The 21,008-nt window shown below is 38.3% G+C and overlaps 1 protein-coding gene across 1 annotated transcript; it reads right to left on the bottom strand.

Moving 5' to 3' along the window:
* Nucleotides 1-1,617: 1,617 nt before the first annotated feature.
* Nucleotides 1,618-10,953, bottom strand: LOC106055133 (putative mediator of RNA polymerase II transcription subunit 26). The gene is made up of 3 exons (XM_013211277.2): nt 10,724-10,953; nt 6,624-8,543; nt 1,618-3,722 (listed from the first exon to the last, which is right to left on the bottom strand). The coding sequence occupies exons 1-3, from the start codon at nt 10,779-10,781 to the stop codon at nt 3,667-3,669; spliced, it is 2,034 nt and encodes a 677-aa protein (XP_013066731.2). The 5' UTR covers nt 10,782-10,953; the 3' UTR covers nt 1,618-3,666.
* Between the last annotated feature and the right edge of the window lie 10,055 nt (nt 10,954-21,008).

Below are 21,008 nucleotides of genomic sequence, written 5' to 3'. Positions count from 1 at the left end.
AAAAAAATAGACGAGACTCAGGTTGTGTAATTATTCTGTTTTTGTACTGAATTGCTTATGACAAATGGAAAGATGTTTCTACAGTCACCGATGTTGCCAAGCATTTTTCCATATCTGAGCATATAATAATAAGGCTAGTCTTGGAGTCCGAAGATTAGTGAGGAATGCCGTATTTCCCGTGGCTGCGCAGTCCCAGCCGTGACCTACATATTTGGCCACATCTGAGCATATAATGAAGGCATTACTCCTAAATGAACAATTAACCCAATACTGCTTTAAAAAAATCTTTAATAACATTACATATTTTTTGTGTGATGAATTCTTTCAAAATGCACATAGGCAATGAAGAAATTGTAACATTAGGACTTCTGATCTAATGCATTTTAAAAATACGTACGCAGTAGACCTACATTAGATAGCTAAATGCAATGTAGGCCTACGATTTTTTATTCTGTGTTATATATTAACACAACTAAGTAAAGCTTCAATAATTAATATTTTCATTATTTAAATGTGAATGTGTATTATTAATTCATTAATTGTGATGAAGATTTCAAAATGAAACAAAACAAATTTAAATCAAATTTATAAGTATGCAGTACAAGCCTATCTGTCTATCGCATGCTAAAGAGAAAAAATGTTTGGTAGCTAACTGATTAGGTGGCTGATCATTACTTAGTAGAATCTAGAACTAATCAAGCCAAATATAGAACTGGTCAAGCCAAATCTAGAACTGGTCAAGCCAAATCTAGAACTGGTCAAGCCAAATCTAGAACTAATCAAGCCAAATATAGAACTAATCAAGCCAAATATAGAACTAATCAAGCCAAATATAGAACTGGTCAAGCCAAATCTAGAACTTATTGGCCTCCTTCAGTCGTGAAACGACTATCAATCATCTCGAACACTTTTTCTTATGGCTGTGGAGCCCTATTTTGGAGAGACACTCCCGTCCACATATATTGCATTTCAAGGGGGCGTTCGTTTTGGTGGTAGAGGAGCTGGTCATTTTCCACGTGGCACGCTTTTCTTCAAGAATCGAGGCCCATGTTTTCTCACTTTCTATAGCCTTCTTGGTCACCATCTCTCTCCAACTAGTGCGGTCTAAGGCTATGTCTTCCCAATATCAGTATCAATGTCCACTGATTTTAAATCCCTTTTTATCACATCAACGTAACGGAGGTGGGGGCGACCAGTTTTTCTTGAGCCAGACGCAAGTTGCTCGTACAGAATGATTTTTGGGATGCGATAGTCCTCAATCAGGCGAACATGTCCGAGCCAGCGCAGGCGGCGTTGCCTGAGGACCGTAAAGATGCTGAGAAGGCTCGTTCTTGCGAGGATCTCAGTATTAACACTTTTTCTTTCCATGTTATTTTTAAGATCCTTCGAAGGCAGCACAAGTGGAGTGAGTTTAGTTTTCTCTCTTGTTTTGTGTAAGTTGTCCACGTCTCACTGTCGTACAGTAGCGTGCTAAGGACGCATCTAGAGCTAGTCAAGCCAAATCTAGAGCTAGTCAAGCCAAATCTAGAACTAGTCAAGCCAAAAACATAGACTTGTGCACTTTTGATCCACACAGATCCAGGAGGCGGAATGGGGCTCCTTGTGATTTTTTTAAAAAATTGGTCTGCTACTTTTCGTGATACTTCCAAATTAGCCATATTAGCTAATTACTTGTTAGAGAGTCTTTGGTCTTACGTGCCAGGCGGCATGTGTATCTAGGCCTTATTATGAGTACACGCAGAGGCTAATCACGACAAGTGGCAGCATATTATTATTTAAGAATTGTAGCCTATTTGGCTACCAGATCCACTCAACAGTTGAGCCTGAGTGCGCCTCTTGCAGTAGACCAAGACTCTAAGAGCCATATTCATTGACTTGACATTTTTTATTTACTAGATTCTAAATCTAGATGCTTTAGCCATTTTCTTCATTGTAGAAACATAATATACGTTTGATTTGGATATTAGTATAACTGGAAGATAAGAGGTAGAATTAATGAAATGTAATAATAGAGAAACAATCAAACGGACTTTGTTTAAAAGCCAACATTTTTATTTATTGGCAGAGATGTAGACCTCTTTTATTTCTACATTCTCATACCAAATTGTTTTTAGAGGTAAATAATGAATAAGTGGATAACAAATACATTCAACATTTTATATTGTCTAAAAATAATGAAGTACATAAATATGGGTAAGAAAAAAACTATTCAACATAAATATAACAAGAGTTTCCTCCCCACAGTCATGCTTTCTTAAATATTTTATGAAATTTATTTTGGCAGGTGACTTGCATACAGTAAGAGAGTACAAGTTTTTTTGTTGTTCCTGTTTAAAACTAGCTGACATTAATTGTTTCGCGTATGAAAAATAGCTCGTTTTTCTTAATCTTTCTTAACAAGCTTATTTTTTTTTTTAAAAAGAGTTGTCCTTCTCCAAGCCTAACTGGCATCATAAGCAATTATGTCCTCGCCTTGACATAAGTCTTTGTATTTTTAAAACTTCACATCGTTTCAGCCAAAACTTCGAGAATTTTATTCAAATTGAAATTTACACTACAAGTGAATCTCCCAGAAGGCTTTCCACATTTCTACATGGGTGGCCTTAGGCGTGTGTAAACTAGACAAGCACCCGGGGCCTCGTCACGAGGGGAGGGGCTAATATAATGCCAATATTATTTAATTAAGGCCAGGATCTATTTCGAGTATGACAAATATGCCAAAAAAATGGCGGCCAGCTGGCTATATTCGGCCGGAACGGGGCTATCAATGAAGTCGCAGAGGTTCGGTTCATTTTGGTCTCGAGGTTTTTACAAATATATTTTGTTCGTTGTTCTTTTTTTGTTCTTTGATGTGACCAGGGACACAAATATAGGAAGTTTATCTGGCTCTAGACCAAGAATGGTTGGGCATTACTTGAAGAGGCCTATAAACGCAATGGACACATTTGGGTCGTGGTCTAGTTATTTAATATGAGCAACACAAGTTACAAGTGGTTCTTTTTCCCTAGTGCTATTATAGAATGGAACGGGTTGCCTGAATCAGACAGGAACCAACGACTTAGCAGATTTTAAGTCACTGATTAACTAGATTGACATATACAATTTCTCTTTTGAAGTAACCTCAACATATACCGTAATATATAAGATAAGGTTATTGGAACGCCAAGGAGAACTCTCAATGGTCGAAGGAGCTCTTCAGGTTCATTGGATAGCTACTGCGTACCCTTCACACCAGGAGTAGAAAGAAGGGTGAAAGTGCTACAGCGTCTGGTGATTACAGATGCCCAGCCTGTGACCGCAGCTGTTTCTCAAGGATATGCCTCTTTAATCCGAGTAGAAGTTGCAAACGGAGAAGAGCTCTCGAAACGTAAAATGAGACAATATATACGCCTTTGTATTGGCAGAAATATCACACGCCTAGAGCCGCCCATGTGAGAACTCACACATTTTATCATCATCTCTTGGTGACAGCAAAGGAAATTGCACATAATTTTCATATTAATATCTATTTAAATCTAGCGACATGTGCGACTCTTTCTCCTAATAGGTTTAATAAAGTGTTGACGAATGAGAAAGATTGAAAGTTAGCATATAAACTTTCTATCTTCTCAACAATGCCTTTCCATCTGAGCGTAAGACCTAAACAAGACTCTGCCCACATTCCGGTTAATACAATAGTCGCTGTTGTTGCCTTTGCTGCAATGCTGACATTGTGGCTGGATCTGAAATATGAACAGATAAAAAAAATAATTTAGAAATAATGAAATCTTCTTATCTTATATTATACAGACGTTACTTTAAAAAAGAAGAGGATTACGTCCTACGCGTCATGCATCTAGTCATGCATGTTAACCAATGACCTAAATTCTGCCAAGTCACTGGTTTTCCTGGCTAGCTCCGGCAACCCACTCCATGCTCGAATAGCACTAGGGAAGAATGAGCATTTGTACAAATTTGTCCTAGCATATGGGACGAGGAATGTACCTTTAATACATGTTCAAAATATTTGCTTTTTTTTTTTTTAAAGCAGTCTGGTAGCTTTATAGATCTATGAACCAACAACAAAGTTAGAAGGATAAGATATCAACATGTAGCCCTTGCATATGGCCAATTATATAACTAACTCAAAGGAACATGCCAAAGCGAATGGCGATTTTGAAGTCTTTGTTTTAAACATACTAGATGATTTAGCAGCTGTGAGGTATTGAGATCAACGCTCCAAGGTCTTGGGTTGTAGCTCAAAACAACTAGGCCCTATTACAAATAAACCGGTGTAAGCGTATAAAAGTCCTAATGTAAAATAAATTAAATATTAATACTAATAAGGCTTTTTTTCTATTCCGAAGACTAATGAGGAGCAGTGTTTCATGTTACTACGCAGTCCCAGCTGCGACCTACATATTTTGCCACACTAGGGCAGACATAACCGTTGTCCGTCTGTGGTCTATTTGGAGTCTCTCTTCCCGTCTACCGTCTGTGTGATTTGGAAGCCGCCTGCTGCCAGGTGCTCATATCGCCAATGAGCAGCATTTAAAAGAGCTTGTGACAGTTTTACCAGTTTTGTAAACAAAGCAAACGTTGTTTTTTTTAATAAAATTGTTGACATCATTCAAATATTCCTTCAGAGATAAGATAAGATAATCTATTTCTTAGTTCAAACCTCCCACAGGATGACGAGGGATGGTAGCGCGCAGGGTTATGAATCCGGAACTATCCAGACGACCGAACGACAGTCCAGCGTGCATACTGCATGACCAGGAAATCTTTAGCAAAATCTTTCGATGATAGCAAACTCTATAAGCTTTGTAATAGACTTATTGTTAAGTGTTATGGGGTGTGTGTGTGTGTGTGTGTGTGTTTCTATGGTGACGATGGGAAGAGGTTAGCGATTGATTGTAAATGATGCAACATAGGTGGCATTGTCGTCATTTGGTCTTAGGAGAGACGACTCTAGAACGTGAGACTGATAAGTTGTTTTATTGTAGTGAGTTAGATTTTGTTAAAAGATATTACTAAAGTCTACTACATTTATTACATTTATCACAAGTTGATTTTGTCTAATTGTAAATGAAGCTATATTTAGTCTAGTTCACGTTAATCAAGTTTTTCTCAAGTTTATTAGTTAAGATTTATTACGTGTAAAACAGTTTAGTTGTCAGCCAGCTGTTAGGTGCCAATAGCAAAAAAACAGGCAACCTCATTTAGCTCATCAGTTTGATGACTTAGTTTCGAAAACTTGTTCAATGCACAACGACATTTCGGTTCAGACTACACCAGATCCGAACTTTGTTTTTTTTTTTGTTTTTGTTTTACACTCCGTCTGTCTGTCTGTCTCTCTGGTACCGGTACAATTAGTGTGCATGTTATTTTTCCAACACCCATTTTCGGACCAAGTTGAAACTTTACAAAAATTTTTGTTGTACCTAACAAAATATGAATATTGTATATAGAAAATGATCTTGTTCCTGCACTATTGAGATAGATCTATACAGCAATGATTTCGCATCCCCCCCCCCTTTGATAAGCTTTGTTTAAACATTATTTTTTTTGTTGTGTTTTTACATTTTGCTTGTTCTATTGTACATCATGTACAGACTAGGAGTGTAGCTCGAAAGTTGTTCCCTCTTTGATTTACCCACCTAAATCCCATTTGTTTTCCGTACCCCTGAAGATAGTAATACCTTTTAACAAACATTAGGTTCAGAGGCGGAGTGAGCAAAACGTGCGCCCATGGCAAGGTATTTTATTGGCGCTCCCCCCCCCCCTCCCATTTTACAAGAACATCACACAGAAATAAGAGGCTGCGTATGGCGCCCCCCATTGCCACCCTTCACTACGCTTCAGATTAGGTTTAAGGCATTTAGCTTTAAAAGTAACTCATACTCATACTAGCTTCTATGAGGATCTTCATACCTTAACTCTTGCTCTCCTAACCGACGATACAAACGTTGATTCCATCAGAATGTGGTATATAATAACGGAGAGAAAGAGTTAAGTAAATAGCAGTTATCTTCTCTTAGTTTACCTTATGATACTTTAGATCTGGTTTACATTATTCAAGCAATACAATACGATAACAGAGGAGACAAACAAACAAAAAAAAAAAAAAGAAGAGAAAGCGAAATGGTAAAATGTTGAGCATTACAAAAAAAAAAAAAAAATGAAAAGAGGGAGATTGGAAAAGATTTTAAAAGAAACAGACGAAATCAACAATGTCAAGGACACTATATTGAAAGATCGCTGTTGCCAAGAACGTAATAAAAACAAAGCTTGAAAAAATGAAAAGAACCGCAAAATTAGGCTACTAGGCCTACCTCTAGGTCAATATTGCAAGATTTATCTCCCCTTTCTCTCTCTCTCTCTCTCTATATATATATATATATTATACACACACACACACACACACATATATATATATATATATATACAAAATTAATTAACACTAATTATTAAATAATTGTAGGCCTACTCTAAAATTACTATATGCTTTTTAAAATGCCTGTATTTTAAATACTTCCGTATTGTCAACAACGAACAACATTGAGTGCCAATGAATGAAAATACACCCATAAATAAAACGGACTTAAGGTGTTTCTTATAATACAGGATGAGCACTGACTTACCAAGGTATGGACAACACATGCAGAAATTTCCCATCTGGACCTCCCTGTTGTATGGGGCCGGGCATCTGAGCCCTCGCCCGCAGACCGAAGACGCCTGTCTCATGCCATCAATGTTATGCAGTCGGTATAGGTTTTTGCACTTCATCTCCCCGGTGCTCAGCATTTCGTAGACTTCTTGAACGGAGCCGCGGCTTGGTGCGTAGCTTTGGAACTGGGGAGTGTACGCTTGGGCCGAAGCTGAATGGGCGTAGTTAACGCTGGAGCGCATCAGGTTTTCAGATGCAAGCTTTCTTTGTTGAGCCAGCAAGTGCTGATTGCGGAGGTACAGTACCAGCCGTGGATCTATATATGTCTTTGGAGCCACAGGCGCTGGACGTTGCTGGGGTGCATTATACGCCTGAGTTTGCTGTAGTTGCAAAAGCTTTGCTTTTAACCAAGAAGCATCTGCTACCGGACGTGGCGGCGCTTGAAGAGGAATTGGGCTAGGGGCTTGGAGTGAGATTTGGTTCGGGATTTGGATTGAGACAGGGCTTGGGGCTTGGATAGGGGCTTGAATCGGTGGAAAGTTTTGTTGCTGGTAATAATAGTTCTGTGGACTAGGAGTTGTTGCCTCCAGCTCAACAGCTTCATATTCTGGCCTGGGAGCTGGACCGTAAGCGTTAGTGGGTGAGTAGTAACTGGTTCCGAACTTCGAGACTTGCTGTAATTCGGGTTGCTCGTACTCATAAGCCGGCCCCTGCTGTTGGTAAGGAGGCTGCACCTGCTGTTGTTGTAGCTGCTGCTGCTGCCATTGCACCTGCTGAATCTGCTGCTGTTGTTGAATTGGCTGCAGCAGTTGAGTTTGCTGTTGCTGTTGAATTAGCTGCTGTTGAATTGGTTGTTGAATTGGCTGCTGTTGAATTGGTTGTTGAATTGGCTGTTGTGGTTGAATGGACTGTTGTGGTTGAATAGGCTGTTGTGGTTGAATTGGCTGTTGTGGTTGAATTTGCTGTTGTGGTTGAATTTGCTGTTCTTGAATTGGTGGTTGTTGAATTTGCTGTTGTTGAGTCAGCTGTTGTTGTTGAATAGGTTGTTGTTGAATTGGCTGTTGTTGAATTGGCTGTTGTTGAATTGGCTGTTGCTGTTGAATGGGCTGTTGCTGTTGACTTGGCTGTTGTTGTTGGCCTTGCTGCTGTTGGTTGGGCTGTTGTTGAGGTTGCCACTGCGGCGAATAGTTCATCGCCTGGCCATTTTGAGGCGGTTGAGATGGAGATGGTATTATGCTTTTATTGTTAGCGAAAGAGGCTTCTTTCAATGGCTTTTTCATTGCGTTGTTTTTTTTTATTAATTCTTGCTGCTGAGATTGTACGGTCTGATATTGGGTCTGCGATGGTTTTGAATTAAGTTCTTGTTGGGTAAGCTTTGGCAAGTTAACGGGTGACAAGGAGGGGCCAGAAGTTGCGTTAACTGAATGCTGTGGAGTATTCTCTATTGGGGGGTGATGAAATACAGCGTGTCTCATTTCATTTTGTGACGGAATCTGAGCATTTGGGGGAGGAGCCACCAGTGTTGAGGGTGGTGTAATAGACAGAAGAGGAGGGGGCATTGGTAGAGGAGGTGGAGGCGGCTGAGGAGGCGGGGCATTAGGAAAAAGGGGTGGGACATTAGGAAAAAGGGGTGGGACGTGGTGCGTAGGGACGTTTCCGCTATACGCAGAAGGTTGAGTATTGGGAAAGAGGGGCGGGACGTTAGGGAAAAGAGGTGGCACATTTGGAAAAAGGGGCGGGACGTTTGGAAAAAGAGGCGGGACGTTGTGCAAAGGGGGGTTTCCGTCATAAGCGAGAGGCTGAGGAGGAAGACTACCAGCTGACTGGATCTGGTAAGTTGGATTTACATATCTGTTTGCATCCACTGGATTGGTCTGCTGCGATAGAACTAATACTGCGGAACAAATAAAAGAATTAATACATCAATTAGGACGGGTGACACTGTGTTCGAAAAGTTCATTCGCCTAGGTATAAACACAGGAAGATAAGCAATAGCATAGAACGTGATTACAATGTTATAGCGAAATATAAAAATTATCTAAGGGGTAAATCAGAAATTACAGCTATATATCTCAGTAATGCATTATTACTCGATATCAAACCAAAAAAAATAATTAATTACCAATAATTAATTGAGTAATTGGATAATTTCATCATTATGTCTTGCCTATGCCAATGAATAATTGCGCAAAGTTTCAACTTGATCCGAGAATGGGTAATGTGGTTTGCGCGCTGGGTTGTCGTTCGGACTTATCGATCGTCCAGGGTTCAAACCCTGCCCGCTCCCATCCCCCGTCGTCCTGATGGAGGTTTGGACTAGGAAGTAAATTATCTTCAACTCTGAAGGAACATCCCAAACTTATAAAACATTTTGCAAACAAACAAACATGGGTGTGGGAGAAATGACATGTACAAACGTTTTTACCAGACAGAGTGGGTTAATAGAAGCTTAGTAAACAATAGTATCATTTTACTACTAGCCTGACTCTAGCCACGGTCTAGTGTATTTTGTAAGTATATATATATATTTTCAATCTACCCTAATGATAATAAGGAAAATAAATTAACTTTATAGGATAGAAGAAAGTGGATCTTTACGTTATGGGCCTGTATGGAACTAAGACTGGCTTACTGGTATGGTAAGGCGCTCTCTCTGAGGCTTAGTATCGATGGCCTAGCTATATGAGATGAACAATACACATAGCAGGCCTATGCGATGGTAAGCGATCAACATTCATATTGCCACGATGCATGCAGCGAGGTCTTAGGCGCTTCCACGCTCTGTTTTACGCAGATAAACCGAACGGAGCTAACACTCAAATAATGAGATACAATAACACAGGGCGAAAGGCCAGCAATAGAAGATAGTCGACGCTAACAGTGAATGTCGAACAAGACGTTTAATAATAACGAAGGGAACCGTCGAATGTCGTCAAGCTAAATCTCTATGTTCATGCCTCTCTAAGACAAAAGCCGACATAAGTAGTCTCTGTTTACATTTCGTTAGTCTTCAACAAAACCTAGTCTAGTTTTTTACTAGTCACGTCATTGTCAAAAGTCAAAACATTCCCTATTTACAAAACAAATAACTAATTCCTAATCGTGCCAATACAGAGGTAAGGGTATACAAAACCATCGAATAATACAAAGCTTGTACCAACGTTGATATTTCCGGTTTTTCGTTTTCTATATTGCTATGTTTGTTCGGCCTCCGTAAGGTTTGTCTGTCCGTCTGTCACGTTTACATCTAAAAAACTAGAAAGTTTTTTTTACTATATTTTGTTGCTTGCTATATAAATCTATATATAGTTCGTCCATCGTGGTTCGATGACCACTTTTGCCATCCAGGGGGATGAGGGCTTTACACTGGGGTTTTGTGCCTCCTCATGTGGCTGGTGAGACCTATGTGAGCCTCAAATGTTCGGCTGCACACTGGGCAGGTTATTCCAGCTGGAGCTTGTGTCATTGTTGCATGCTATTATTAGATGCAACATATACTTTTTATCTTCTGATAGCTAGTGGCTTTATTTTTAAAATTAAATATACCAGGCGCTTTAAAAAAAAAATAGAATATACATACAAATCTTCTAATATTATCAACTAACAGGCAATAGAAATAATCATATTCCAATTTCATACACTCTAAGCATGGGTTTTTCTTTGTTTGAGTTTATTTCCAAAGCATAATTTAGCAAAAACTATATCTATTGAATAAAAAAATATTTTGACTATAATAACAACATTAGCAAAATCATTTCATTTACAAACCCTCCCTGGAGAAAATATATAAGAATAAATGAATAGTAATGCATACACCAGTAAATTATAACTTACAAATTCATAAGCATAACCCAATAACATAGAAAGACACAAGGACAAAAGAACATTTCTTATTTCATAGCGAAGGATAAATTCATATAAGTGCTATTTCCTAGTGCCATTACAGTGTGAAAAGGGTTGCCTGAATCAGCCAGCAAAACCAATGATTCAGTAGAGTGTAAATCTTCAATTTAAGGACATAATAATCTTTTTTTTTAAGGATATAAGATAAGAAATACAACATTATATACTTACCATTATTACAAAATATAATGCTCAATGCACTCAGACAAATGTAGATAGATGCAGTCATTATGTATAGGCCTGTATTATGAGGAACAGTTTATAACAGAAATAGTAGCTTCTAACCCCCCCTCGCTTCTCTTGTGCGTCTATGGCCCTATACCACAAATTTAGAAGCGAGACAGAACTACGAGAAAAGCAGTTTGATTGGACGCAAAGTGTGATCCATGGATAGAATAGCTATTTAAGTCACATGACAGCAAGAAAGAGATAAAAGACGAAAAAATAAAAATTTATTAAAAAAAGAATCGTTAGCGGACAAGCTTAGAGCTTGGAAAAAAAAAAGGGGGGGGGGGAGATTTTTTTTTTTCTCTTGAGCTTTTTACTTTAAAAAAAAACCCACTTAAAATGTATGTTTACAAAATCAAGAGCAGGAAGTTTTGAGGCTGCTTCAACAAAAGGCGTTCAAATCTTGACATCTGGGAGATGAAAATGGTTGGTGGAAGGTACCTACTCAATATTAAAAAAAAATATTTACTGTAAAAATCTTTTCCCTCTATTTTATTTTCTTCCGATATAAAAAAAACTTAGCTGAGTCAACGTACATTTCTATAAAGCTTATATCTAGCGCTTTGCTTCCGAACCTAGTGTCCTGGGTTCGAATCTCGGAGAAGGGATTTTGAATTTCGGGATTATTAGGGTGCCCCCGAGTCCACCCAGTTCTAATGGGTACCTGACTAGTTGGGGAAAGTAAAGGTGGTTGGTCGTTGTGCTGTCCACAACCCTGCTCTTTAACCGTGGGCCACAGATACCAATGACCTTTACATCATCTGCCCTATTAATCGCAAAGTCTGAAAGGGGAACTTTACTTTTACTATCTCAACTCGCTGGAGGTCACCTACAAAGGCCGTGGGATACACATTTGAGGCCTAAAGAAAATCCGCTGCCGAGGACCATCGTCGGTCAATAGTTATGCCTTCGTTGGTTGCGGCAAAATATGAAGGTCACGGCTGGGGCTGCGTAGCCACGGGAAATACTGCATTCCTCATTAATCTTCGGACTCGAAGACAAACCTTATTGTTATATAAACTCACTAGGTTTCACTAGACATTCCAAAAATTATTAGAAGTGAAAAATCAAAGCGTTTAGTATGAGTTTAAATGAAATTCACACCTAATGCTTTGATTTTTTTACTTAAATTTTAGCCAGAAAGTATCTTCTACTTTTGTTTTACTATATAATTTTTTTTTCACCTTTTAGTCTTACACTTTACCAAAGATTTTTAGCGCGAGCTTGTATGCGAAATTCGATCACGATTGAGTAGAAATGGACGAATAATTCGATTGCAAAAATCCAAGCATACACAAAAAGACACAGAATTAATTTTTTAAGCGTTGTAAAATTAAGGAAAAGGATTGAATTAGTGTCTGAATTTGACTTGTTAGAGACATCTTTTAAGGTACCTTGTTGTTGTTGTTGTTGAGGTTTTCGGACTTTCATTGACATGTAAACACGTAAACACTTATGCTAATATTGTATTTATACTAATTTTGTAATGATTTGAAATAAAGAGAAAAAAAAAGCAACACTTCTCCATTACAGAGCAGAGGTTGATCATTGAACCTCATTGAAGTTAGAGACGGTAGGCTCTACCTTTCCTTAAACCTCTGACACATTTTGACGTGTAATATTTTATTGATGCTAATATTGTAATGACTTAAAATGAAGAGGGAAAAAAACCACCTCCACATGTCGCCATTACAGAGCAGAGGTTGATCATTAAACCTTCGAGCTAGATACATACGCTCTACCTTTCCTTTAACCTCTGACACCCACATCTATTTTTAAACTTTGAAAGTTAACCCCAAACCTGGCCATGCTTTGCCTGTCGGGAAATTTACGGAGCACGTATGGGCCATAAACGTCAGAAGATGTCTGTCCCCGTGATGATCTGATGTATAGAGGGTCATAATGGCTTCCCTCACCTCCCTCCTACACAGCACTAGATATGCATATACAGTCAACGTCATTACAATAATGTAGATAAAAATAGTTGCTAGCAAGTAAAAAAAAAAGGTGGTGCAATAGTTTGCAAGGTTCCCTTTCTCTCTCTCTCTCTCCCTCTCTCTATCTCTCGCTATCCCTCTCTCTCTCCAGCTCTCTCTCTCTATCTCTCTCTGTGTATATCTCTCTCTCCATCTCTCTCTATCTCTCTCTATCTCTTTCTCTCTATCTTTCTCTCTCTCCATCTCTCTCTCCCTCTCTCTCTCTCTCTCCCTCTCTCTCTCTCTCTACCTCTCTCTATCTCTCTCTCCCTCTCTCTCTCTCTCTATCTATCTATCCATATATCTATCTATCTATGTAAGGGGAAAACTTGACTTTTACAGCCACATCTCTCATTAATGTAAAATTTATTTCCCTTTTTCGATATGAAAAAAATATTAATTGCCACTAATTAACTGACTAATTGGTTGATTTTTTTTAAATTTATTTATTAACCCTTTGTTACGAATAAAATGAATATGTGCAAAGTTTCAACTTGAGTCGAGAAAGGGAAGCGGAAGAAATAACTTGCTCGAAATTTGTACCAGACAGACAGACAGACAGACTTTGTAAAAACGAATTGAGCTTAGTTTTGTGTGTGTGTTGTGTCTATGACTTTTTGTGTTTGCGTGTGTGTTGAACATGCAAATTAAGTGAAAGTACCGTATTTTCGCACATATCAGGGTTAAACAGGGTTTGACAAAACGAGTGAAAACTTTGCGGGGTATACAAAGGTGCGGGGTTGACACAATTTATTTTACATAGCATAACGGAAAGTATGGGGCATACTAGTTGGTCTTTATACCTCCTACAGTTCGCTGTGTGGTTGTTAAATGTACAACTTAAATATTTTGCCGATACCGGTAATGTTGAAACGTGCACATGTGGAGAATATAGGGGTGCGGGTTATACGATATAAAAACAACATCCTGTAATATGTGCGGGGTATACGCGTGTGCGGGTTATATGCGAGAAAATAAGGTATATTAAACACGTGCATATGCAGGACTGAATTAGCTTATATTCAACACAGACTATGGAGGCGCGGTGGCTGAGTGGTAAAGTTCTTGGCTTCTGAACCGGGGGTCCTGGGTTAGAATCCTGGTGAAGACTGGGACTTTTATTTCGGGATCCATGAGCGCCTCTGAATCTACCCAGCTCTAATGGGTACCTGACATTAGTTGGGGAAAAGTAAAGGCGGTTGGTCGTTGTGCTGGCCACATGACACCCTCGTTAACTGTGTCTGAAAGGGGAACTTTACTTTACAATACAAACAATGGCATGTGGCCCGAAGAAATATTTAGCACTGGCATATAATATTTGGACATCCAAGGTGCCTCATGTTTTACAAAGCTTAGGGCTTTTTCAAGTCCAAATCGGCCCTGGGTCTATGTGCTGTGTGTGTGTATTCTTTTTAAAAAATTCTTCAATAACATTGGAATGGATATATCACCTGCGGCCATGCTATGAATCTTGTAAATGATTATATTAGGGATAATCATTTGTTTTTTTTTTAATAAAGGATTAATCTACTTAAAATGTTATTTAAAAAATCATAACCATAAACCCCCCCCCCCCACAAAAAAAAATTAATAAACAAAACCTTATAGTAGAATAGAAAATACAAACTAAGTATAGATGACCAAGTTGTTAAGCTATCAAAACATCAAACGTCTAAACTATAAGTCGAGTTTAAACAATGTCCAGTAACTATGGTAACGCATCTTTTTCCTTTATAAACCTAGCAATCATTATCACCCCCCCCCCCCTTACTCTGCATCATTTAAAATTTGACCTTGAATTCTTTGTCACCATCTCATATATCCAGGTAAGAAAATCCCGCACTGAATTGGGGGGGGGGGGGGAGGGGGGGGGAGAAAGAAGGAAAGTGTTTTGAATACGGAAATTTTTCAACCTTTGACATTGACATTCAAATGTACGACACGAGAAGAAAGAGATAGCACGTCAAGTCAAAAGATACAAGGACGAGCAGGCAAAATTAAAACAGCGTTAAGTCAAACTTTTCAAAGCTTTTAAATTCTTTTTTGCTACAAAGACTTTCATTTGATCATGGCTGAGCGGTTAAAAGAGCTTGGCTTCCGAACCTGGGGGGGGGGGGGGGGTCCATGGGGTTCAAATCTCGTTGAAGACTGGGATTTTGAATTTCGGGATGCTGAGTCCACCCAGCTCTAATGAGTACCGGATACTAGCCGTGGAAAAAAAGTAAAGGCGGTTTGGTTGTTGTGCTGGCCACATGACACCCTCGTTATCCGTGGGCCAAAGAAACAAATAACTTTTACATCATCTGCCCAATAGACTTTAATTATTACATTTCTTGTCATTATTGTATACGTTCTAATATATATTTGTTTGCAACACTTAACTGCGTTGATTTTGTTTGGTCAGTTTCGTAAGTTCCATCAGAACAGAAGTTTTGGGGGCACAGTCCGAATACCAGACGGCCAAGCAGCATAATTTTGCTTCGAAGATTGATTTGCCACTTTTCTAATTCCCATTTATTGTATATCTTTTAGTCGGTGCTGAGTGGTTAATCGCTTGGATTCCGAACCTGGGGTCCTGGTTTCGAATCTCAGTGACTTTGATTTAAATTTCGGGATTTTTAGGGCGCCCCTGAGTCCACCTAACCTAATGGGTATCTAACTTAAGTTGAGAAAAGTAAAGGTCGTTGTGCTGGCCTCATGACACCATGTTTGTTAACCGTTGGCTGAGGAAGCAGATGGCCTTAACATAATCTCCACTATAGATTGAAAGGTCTGAAAGGAGTACTTTAGTTTTCCTATATTTTTTATTAATTTTTTTTTGCACTCACATTGTTAGTAATTTTTTAAAACAAATTTTACAGTTATCTTATCTTATATAATACAGACATTACTTCAAAAAAGAAGATGATTACTTCATACGCGTCATGCATTCAGTCATGCATATTAACCAATGACTTAAATTGTGCCAAGTCACTGTATTTCCTGGCTAGCTCAGGCAATCCATTCCATGCTCTAATAGCACTAGGGAAGAAGGAGTATTTGTACAAATTTGTCCTAGCATATGGGATTTTTTGTTTCGCTATATGTTTTTGTCTTTCTGAGTATTTTATTAGATTTTTGTTTTTGTATTTGAAGATTATGGTTCAGTGTTTTATGTATAATTGCTACTTTACTTTTGAGTCTTCTATCCTGAAGGCTTTCTAAATTTAGTGATTTAACTAAAGGTGTTACTAGTTATTACCAAAATAAAGGACATTTTTTTTTAAACATTGGTACACAAGCAGATCGTGACGATGAGCTGTTCTATTCTTCCATAAAATTCGTGCTATTATGGCTTGTGATTATTTACTTCAGAGGTAAATTTATGGCGTCATAAAGTCCTCCTTTAATTGACGGGCGCAGACTCGCAGACGCCGTGACGCGCACACAACGTAAATCAGCGTAATAGGCAATAAGTGGCATTTTGTCACCCGGAAGTTGACGCGAAACGTATTTCACGCGCGAAGACCTCGGTGTCATCCGTGGTTACGAGAAACATCATCTCGAAGATTAGCGATGTTACCACGACTCTTGGGGGAGACCAGATGAATGCCGAGGTGGGCGGAATCGAGTGTGAAAGTACTGGAGTTGGCTGTGATGTCAAGCTATGATTTAGTGACAGTGCGAAGAAACGAGGTGTTTCTAGATTTAGGGGATAAACTGACTTAGTTAATTACAGAGTACATTTGGAAAGTCGTGCTCTGAAAAGAGGGCAAAAAAAAGGGACATTACTTCTGTGAATTTAATTAAATATTGTAGTAAATCTAGGGCAAAAAACTCAACCGTGTTTTTTTCTTCCCATTGGCAAATCTCATGCCCCTACGTCGTCCAAACCGACATTAACATCAACATTGTGTAGGTTCAAAGGGATTGCTTTGGAGTCGTATTAGCGTAGGAAGGAAACTAGTTCATTGCTGGAGGCGTGCAGTTCTGAAACTTGCGTCTTACACAATTTGAATCCACGGCCTGCATCCTTCCTGGGCAGGTATAACCTTCAATGAAGTCCAGTAGGGAATTGGCGCCGATACGCGTTGTTCATCCCGTTGGTTGTTAGAAAGGCTTTTATCCAACAACCAGGCCTGGACATTGGGATTCTTCATTCCATGTCCTGTCTAAGGACTCCCAGCGGTAGACGGCCATATCGATTGACTGGGCCAGACCGGGCCTTGCCGTGCCGCGTACACAGCGTACCGTCCCCGAGCTTCTTCACCCGCCATAAGTGATCGAGGACAGTGCTAACTGCGGGGAGCTTGTCTCGTATTCCTATAATGTAACCGCCACTGTTCCGTGCGAGGGTCGCCAATCCAGCAATCCGGTTCTGAAGACGACCCCCTTTGTGGAACAGCGTGGCGGACTTGTTGGACTGGGTTGCAGGTTACTTGTTCCATCTCCACCCCGAGTGAGAAAAAAACAACAAAAGCTCACCCAGGGAGAACTGTCAGAAGGCTTAGTTCGCTTCTCGTAATTTGCCTATCTTGTTCCACCACAAGATGTTTCCACCGGAGGCGCCACGCTGAGGCGACGGGTAGCTGGAAATCCTCAGAAGCAGGTATAACCTGATGGTGGAGGAATTGGGGTGTAAATATCGAAATTTGGTTAGTAATTTTCTCGTGTTTATTCACCAGGACAAACACATAACAGCTTTTTACATTCAAAGAGCCTTGTTTCTGATTCTACCAATTCTTTCCCCAGCAAACTTGAATACGGGCCAACGACAGCCTCCTCCCGGTCCCTACAATAGTCTTCAGGTAGCACAAAGGACGGCTCCTTAGTTCCACACAATTCCCACTCTTCCTAATCTCTTGTATCCCGATATAAACACTGTTTGGGACCACTCAATTCAACTCAAGAAAACATAAGGAAACTGAAACAGATTCAAAACAGAGCAGTGAGATTCATAACAAACGAATATTGAAATTTGAGTAACACATTTAGTAAATTCACTAAATTTAGAAAGCCTTCAGGCGAGAAGACTCAAAAGTAAATTATAAATTATACATAAAACACTCTCGTTCTATATGCTAGGACACATTTGTAAAAAATACTCCTTCTTCCCTAGTGCTATTAGAGCATGGAATGGGTTGCCTGAGCTAGCCAAGAAAACCAGTGACTTGGCAGAATTTACGTCATTGGTTAACATGCCGCGTTGGCTTGAGAAGCCTGAGAAAGTTTTATCCCACAAGTTCGACTTCGTTCCATTTTTTTAAAAATACATTTAAAACGTGATCACCCAGATACCCCGTTCTTTCTCCCCTCTTATCTTATCTTATCTTATATAATACAGACGTTACTTCAAAAAAGAAGATGATTACGTCCTACGCGTCATGCATTTAGTCATGCATATTAACCAATGACTTAAATTCTGCCAAGTCACTGGTTTTCCTGGCTAGCTCAGGCAACCCATTCCATGCTCTAATAGCACTAGGGAAGAAGGAGTATTTGTACAAATTTGTCCTAGCATATGGGACGAGGAATGTGCCTTTATCTTTGTGTCTTTCAGAGTATTTTATTAAATTTTGTTTTTGTATTTGAAGATTATGGTTCAGTGTTTTATGTATTATTGCTACTTTACTTTTGAGCCTTCTGTCCTGAAGGCTTTCTAAATTTAGTGATTTTACTAAAGGTGTTACTCTAGTCAAATGTGAATATTCGTTTGTTATGAATCGCACTGCTCTATTTTGTGTCTGTTCTAGTTTCTTAATGTTTTCTTGAGTTGAGGGGTCCCAAACAGAGGATGCATATTCTATTATTGGCCTAACCAAGGTTAAATAACATTTTAGTTTTATGTTCTTATTTGATTTATAGAAATTTCTTTTAATAAATCCTAATGCTTTGTTTGATTTTTTTGTAGTTTCATCAATATGTGGATTCCATGACAGTTTTTCATTTATTATAACACCTAGGTATTTTGCGTTTTTAGTCTGTGTTACTGGTTTGCCATGAATAAGATAAGTGGAATTAATTTGTTTTAGTTTTTTTGTTACTCTTAACAACTGACATTTTTCTGGGTGGAAAGACATGCTCCAATTTGATTCCCATTTCTGTAATTCATCTAATTCTCTTTGTAAAATATCTGTGTCTTGTGTTGTTTTTATTGTTCTATATATTATGCAATCGTCTGCGAATAATCTGACTTTTGTTCCTGAAGTAATGCAATTTGGTAAATCATTTATGTAAATTAAAAATAGTAGTGGACCCAAGACTGTTCCTTGAGGTACACCTGAGTTTACTGTTATCGGTGTTGATTTAGAGCCATTTATTATTACAGTTTGTTCTCTCCCTATCAGAAAGTCTTTAATCCACTGATGCAGTGGACCATTAATGCCGAAATATTTTAATTTTTTAAGCAAACTATGGTGGTGAACTTTGTCAAAAGCCTTAGAAAAATCTAGTAAGATAGCATCTATTTGTTCACTATTATCTAAACCTTTTGAAAAATCATCAATTAGTCCTATTAGTTGTGTTTCACATGATCTATATTTCCTAAAGCCATGTTGGTATGGTGTGAGGACATTATGTTTGTCTAAGTGGTTTATGATGTTGCTACATATTATGTGTTCTAGGATTTTACATGTGATGCTGGTAAGTGATACTGGTCTGTAGTTTCCTGGGTCAGATTTTTCTCCTTTTTTAAATAGGGGGGTGACATTAGCTTCTTTCCAGTCCTTTGGTACTCTGCCCTGGTTAAGCGAAGCCTGAAAGAGTATTTTGAACACTGGGGCTAGCTCATTACTTAGTTCTTTGAGTAATCTAGCTGGAATACCATCAGGTCCAGAAGCTTTATTTGGTTTGGTGTTGGCTAATAGTTTTTGAATTCCATTTTCTTGTACTACTATATCTTCTATGTTGTCTACTTGGTTCAAATTCAGTAATATGTCTTTGTCTCCTGGGGCTGAGAATGCTGATGTAAAGTATTTGTTTAGAATGTTTGCTTTAGTTTCATTATCATTATGTATTATGTTATGTTCATCTTTTAATGGCGCTACGCCTGTTGTTTCCATTTTCTTAGACTTAATGTATGACCATAGGTTTTTGTTGTTGTCTTTAGATATTACATTGTTTATGTATTCACTCTGCAGCTGTCTGCTTACTTTTTGGGTTAAGTGTTTAATTTTTATATACTTTTTGTAAACTCTTTCTGCATTAGTTTCTTTAAATTTTCTATATAGGTTTTCCTTCTGTTTACAAAGCTTCTTTAGTCTATTATTAAACCAGCATTTATTTATTTTGTTTGATGTGTATTTAGTTGGTATTTGATTTTCTATAATGCTTTTAAGATGGTTTTTAATGAAATTCCAGAGGTCATCGACTGGTTGGTTAATGTCTTTTTCTAATAAGAATGTTTGTTGAAAGTTTAATGCAGCTTGGTGTAGTTGTGTTAGGTTACATTTATTCCAGAGTAAGATTTTTCTTTTGGGTTTTGTATTGGCTACTGCTTTTATCTGACTGTGTATTTTTATGATCTCATGGTCTGATAGACTCCACTCCTTTCCAACTGGTCCAGACAAGTGATTGGACTGTGGACATCGCGTATTAAAAAAGTTAAAATCATGAAATTGCACTCAACAAAAACAATTAGTAAAGAGACAGCCTATTTCTAACCGCACAGATGTATTTTTGTTAGTATAGATCTATTACACATTTAAATACATGACTGATCAAAACTAATTGATACACATTAATATAATCTTTGTTTTAAAAAGTATTTTTTTTTAGAAATGCATTTTAGATGCAATCAAGACAACCCAAATATCCTCCTCTTTCTTTCCAAACTAGACCAGATAACTGATAGGATCATAGCGTTTTGAGAAAGGTAAAACCAGGAAATTGCTCTATGTAAAAATAAAACAATTTGTAAAAATATTTATAATTTCACAGATTTAATATTGCTAGTCTAGATCTGTTACAAATTTAATTAATAACTGATATAAACAAATGTATACTACTACGCTCAATTCAAGCGTTGCTGTTGTTGTTTTTTAAGTTTTTTATTTTTTAAAGTCTTTCTCAGGATTTCACTCTTAATTTCCGACGTAATAAAAAATTGGCCTTCAATGTTTTGCTATTAAAGCAGACATTACAACCAGCCGTACACTCACAGTACCTATTTATCAACATACTGTTTACCAGACAGAAAATATGTCAAGTTACGTATGGACAATGAGTACAACGGCTCTCATGTTGTTTATTTTGAGGGGAGGGGGTCTCTTTTG

Source organism: Biomphalaria glabrata, chromosome 14, assembly GCF_947242115.1.
Source record: "Biomphalaria glabrata chromosome 14, xgBioGlab47.1, whole genome shotgun sequence".
NCBI lineage: Eukaryota > Metazoa > Mollusca > Gastropoda > Planorbidae > Biomphalaria > Biomphalaria glabrata.
Note: the sequence above shows the minus strand (reverse complement) of the source record. Positions and strands in the feature narration are given on the sequence as shown.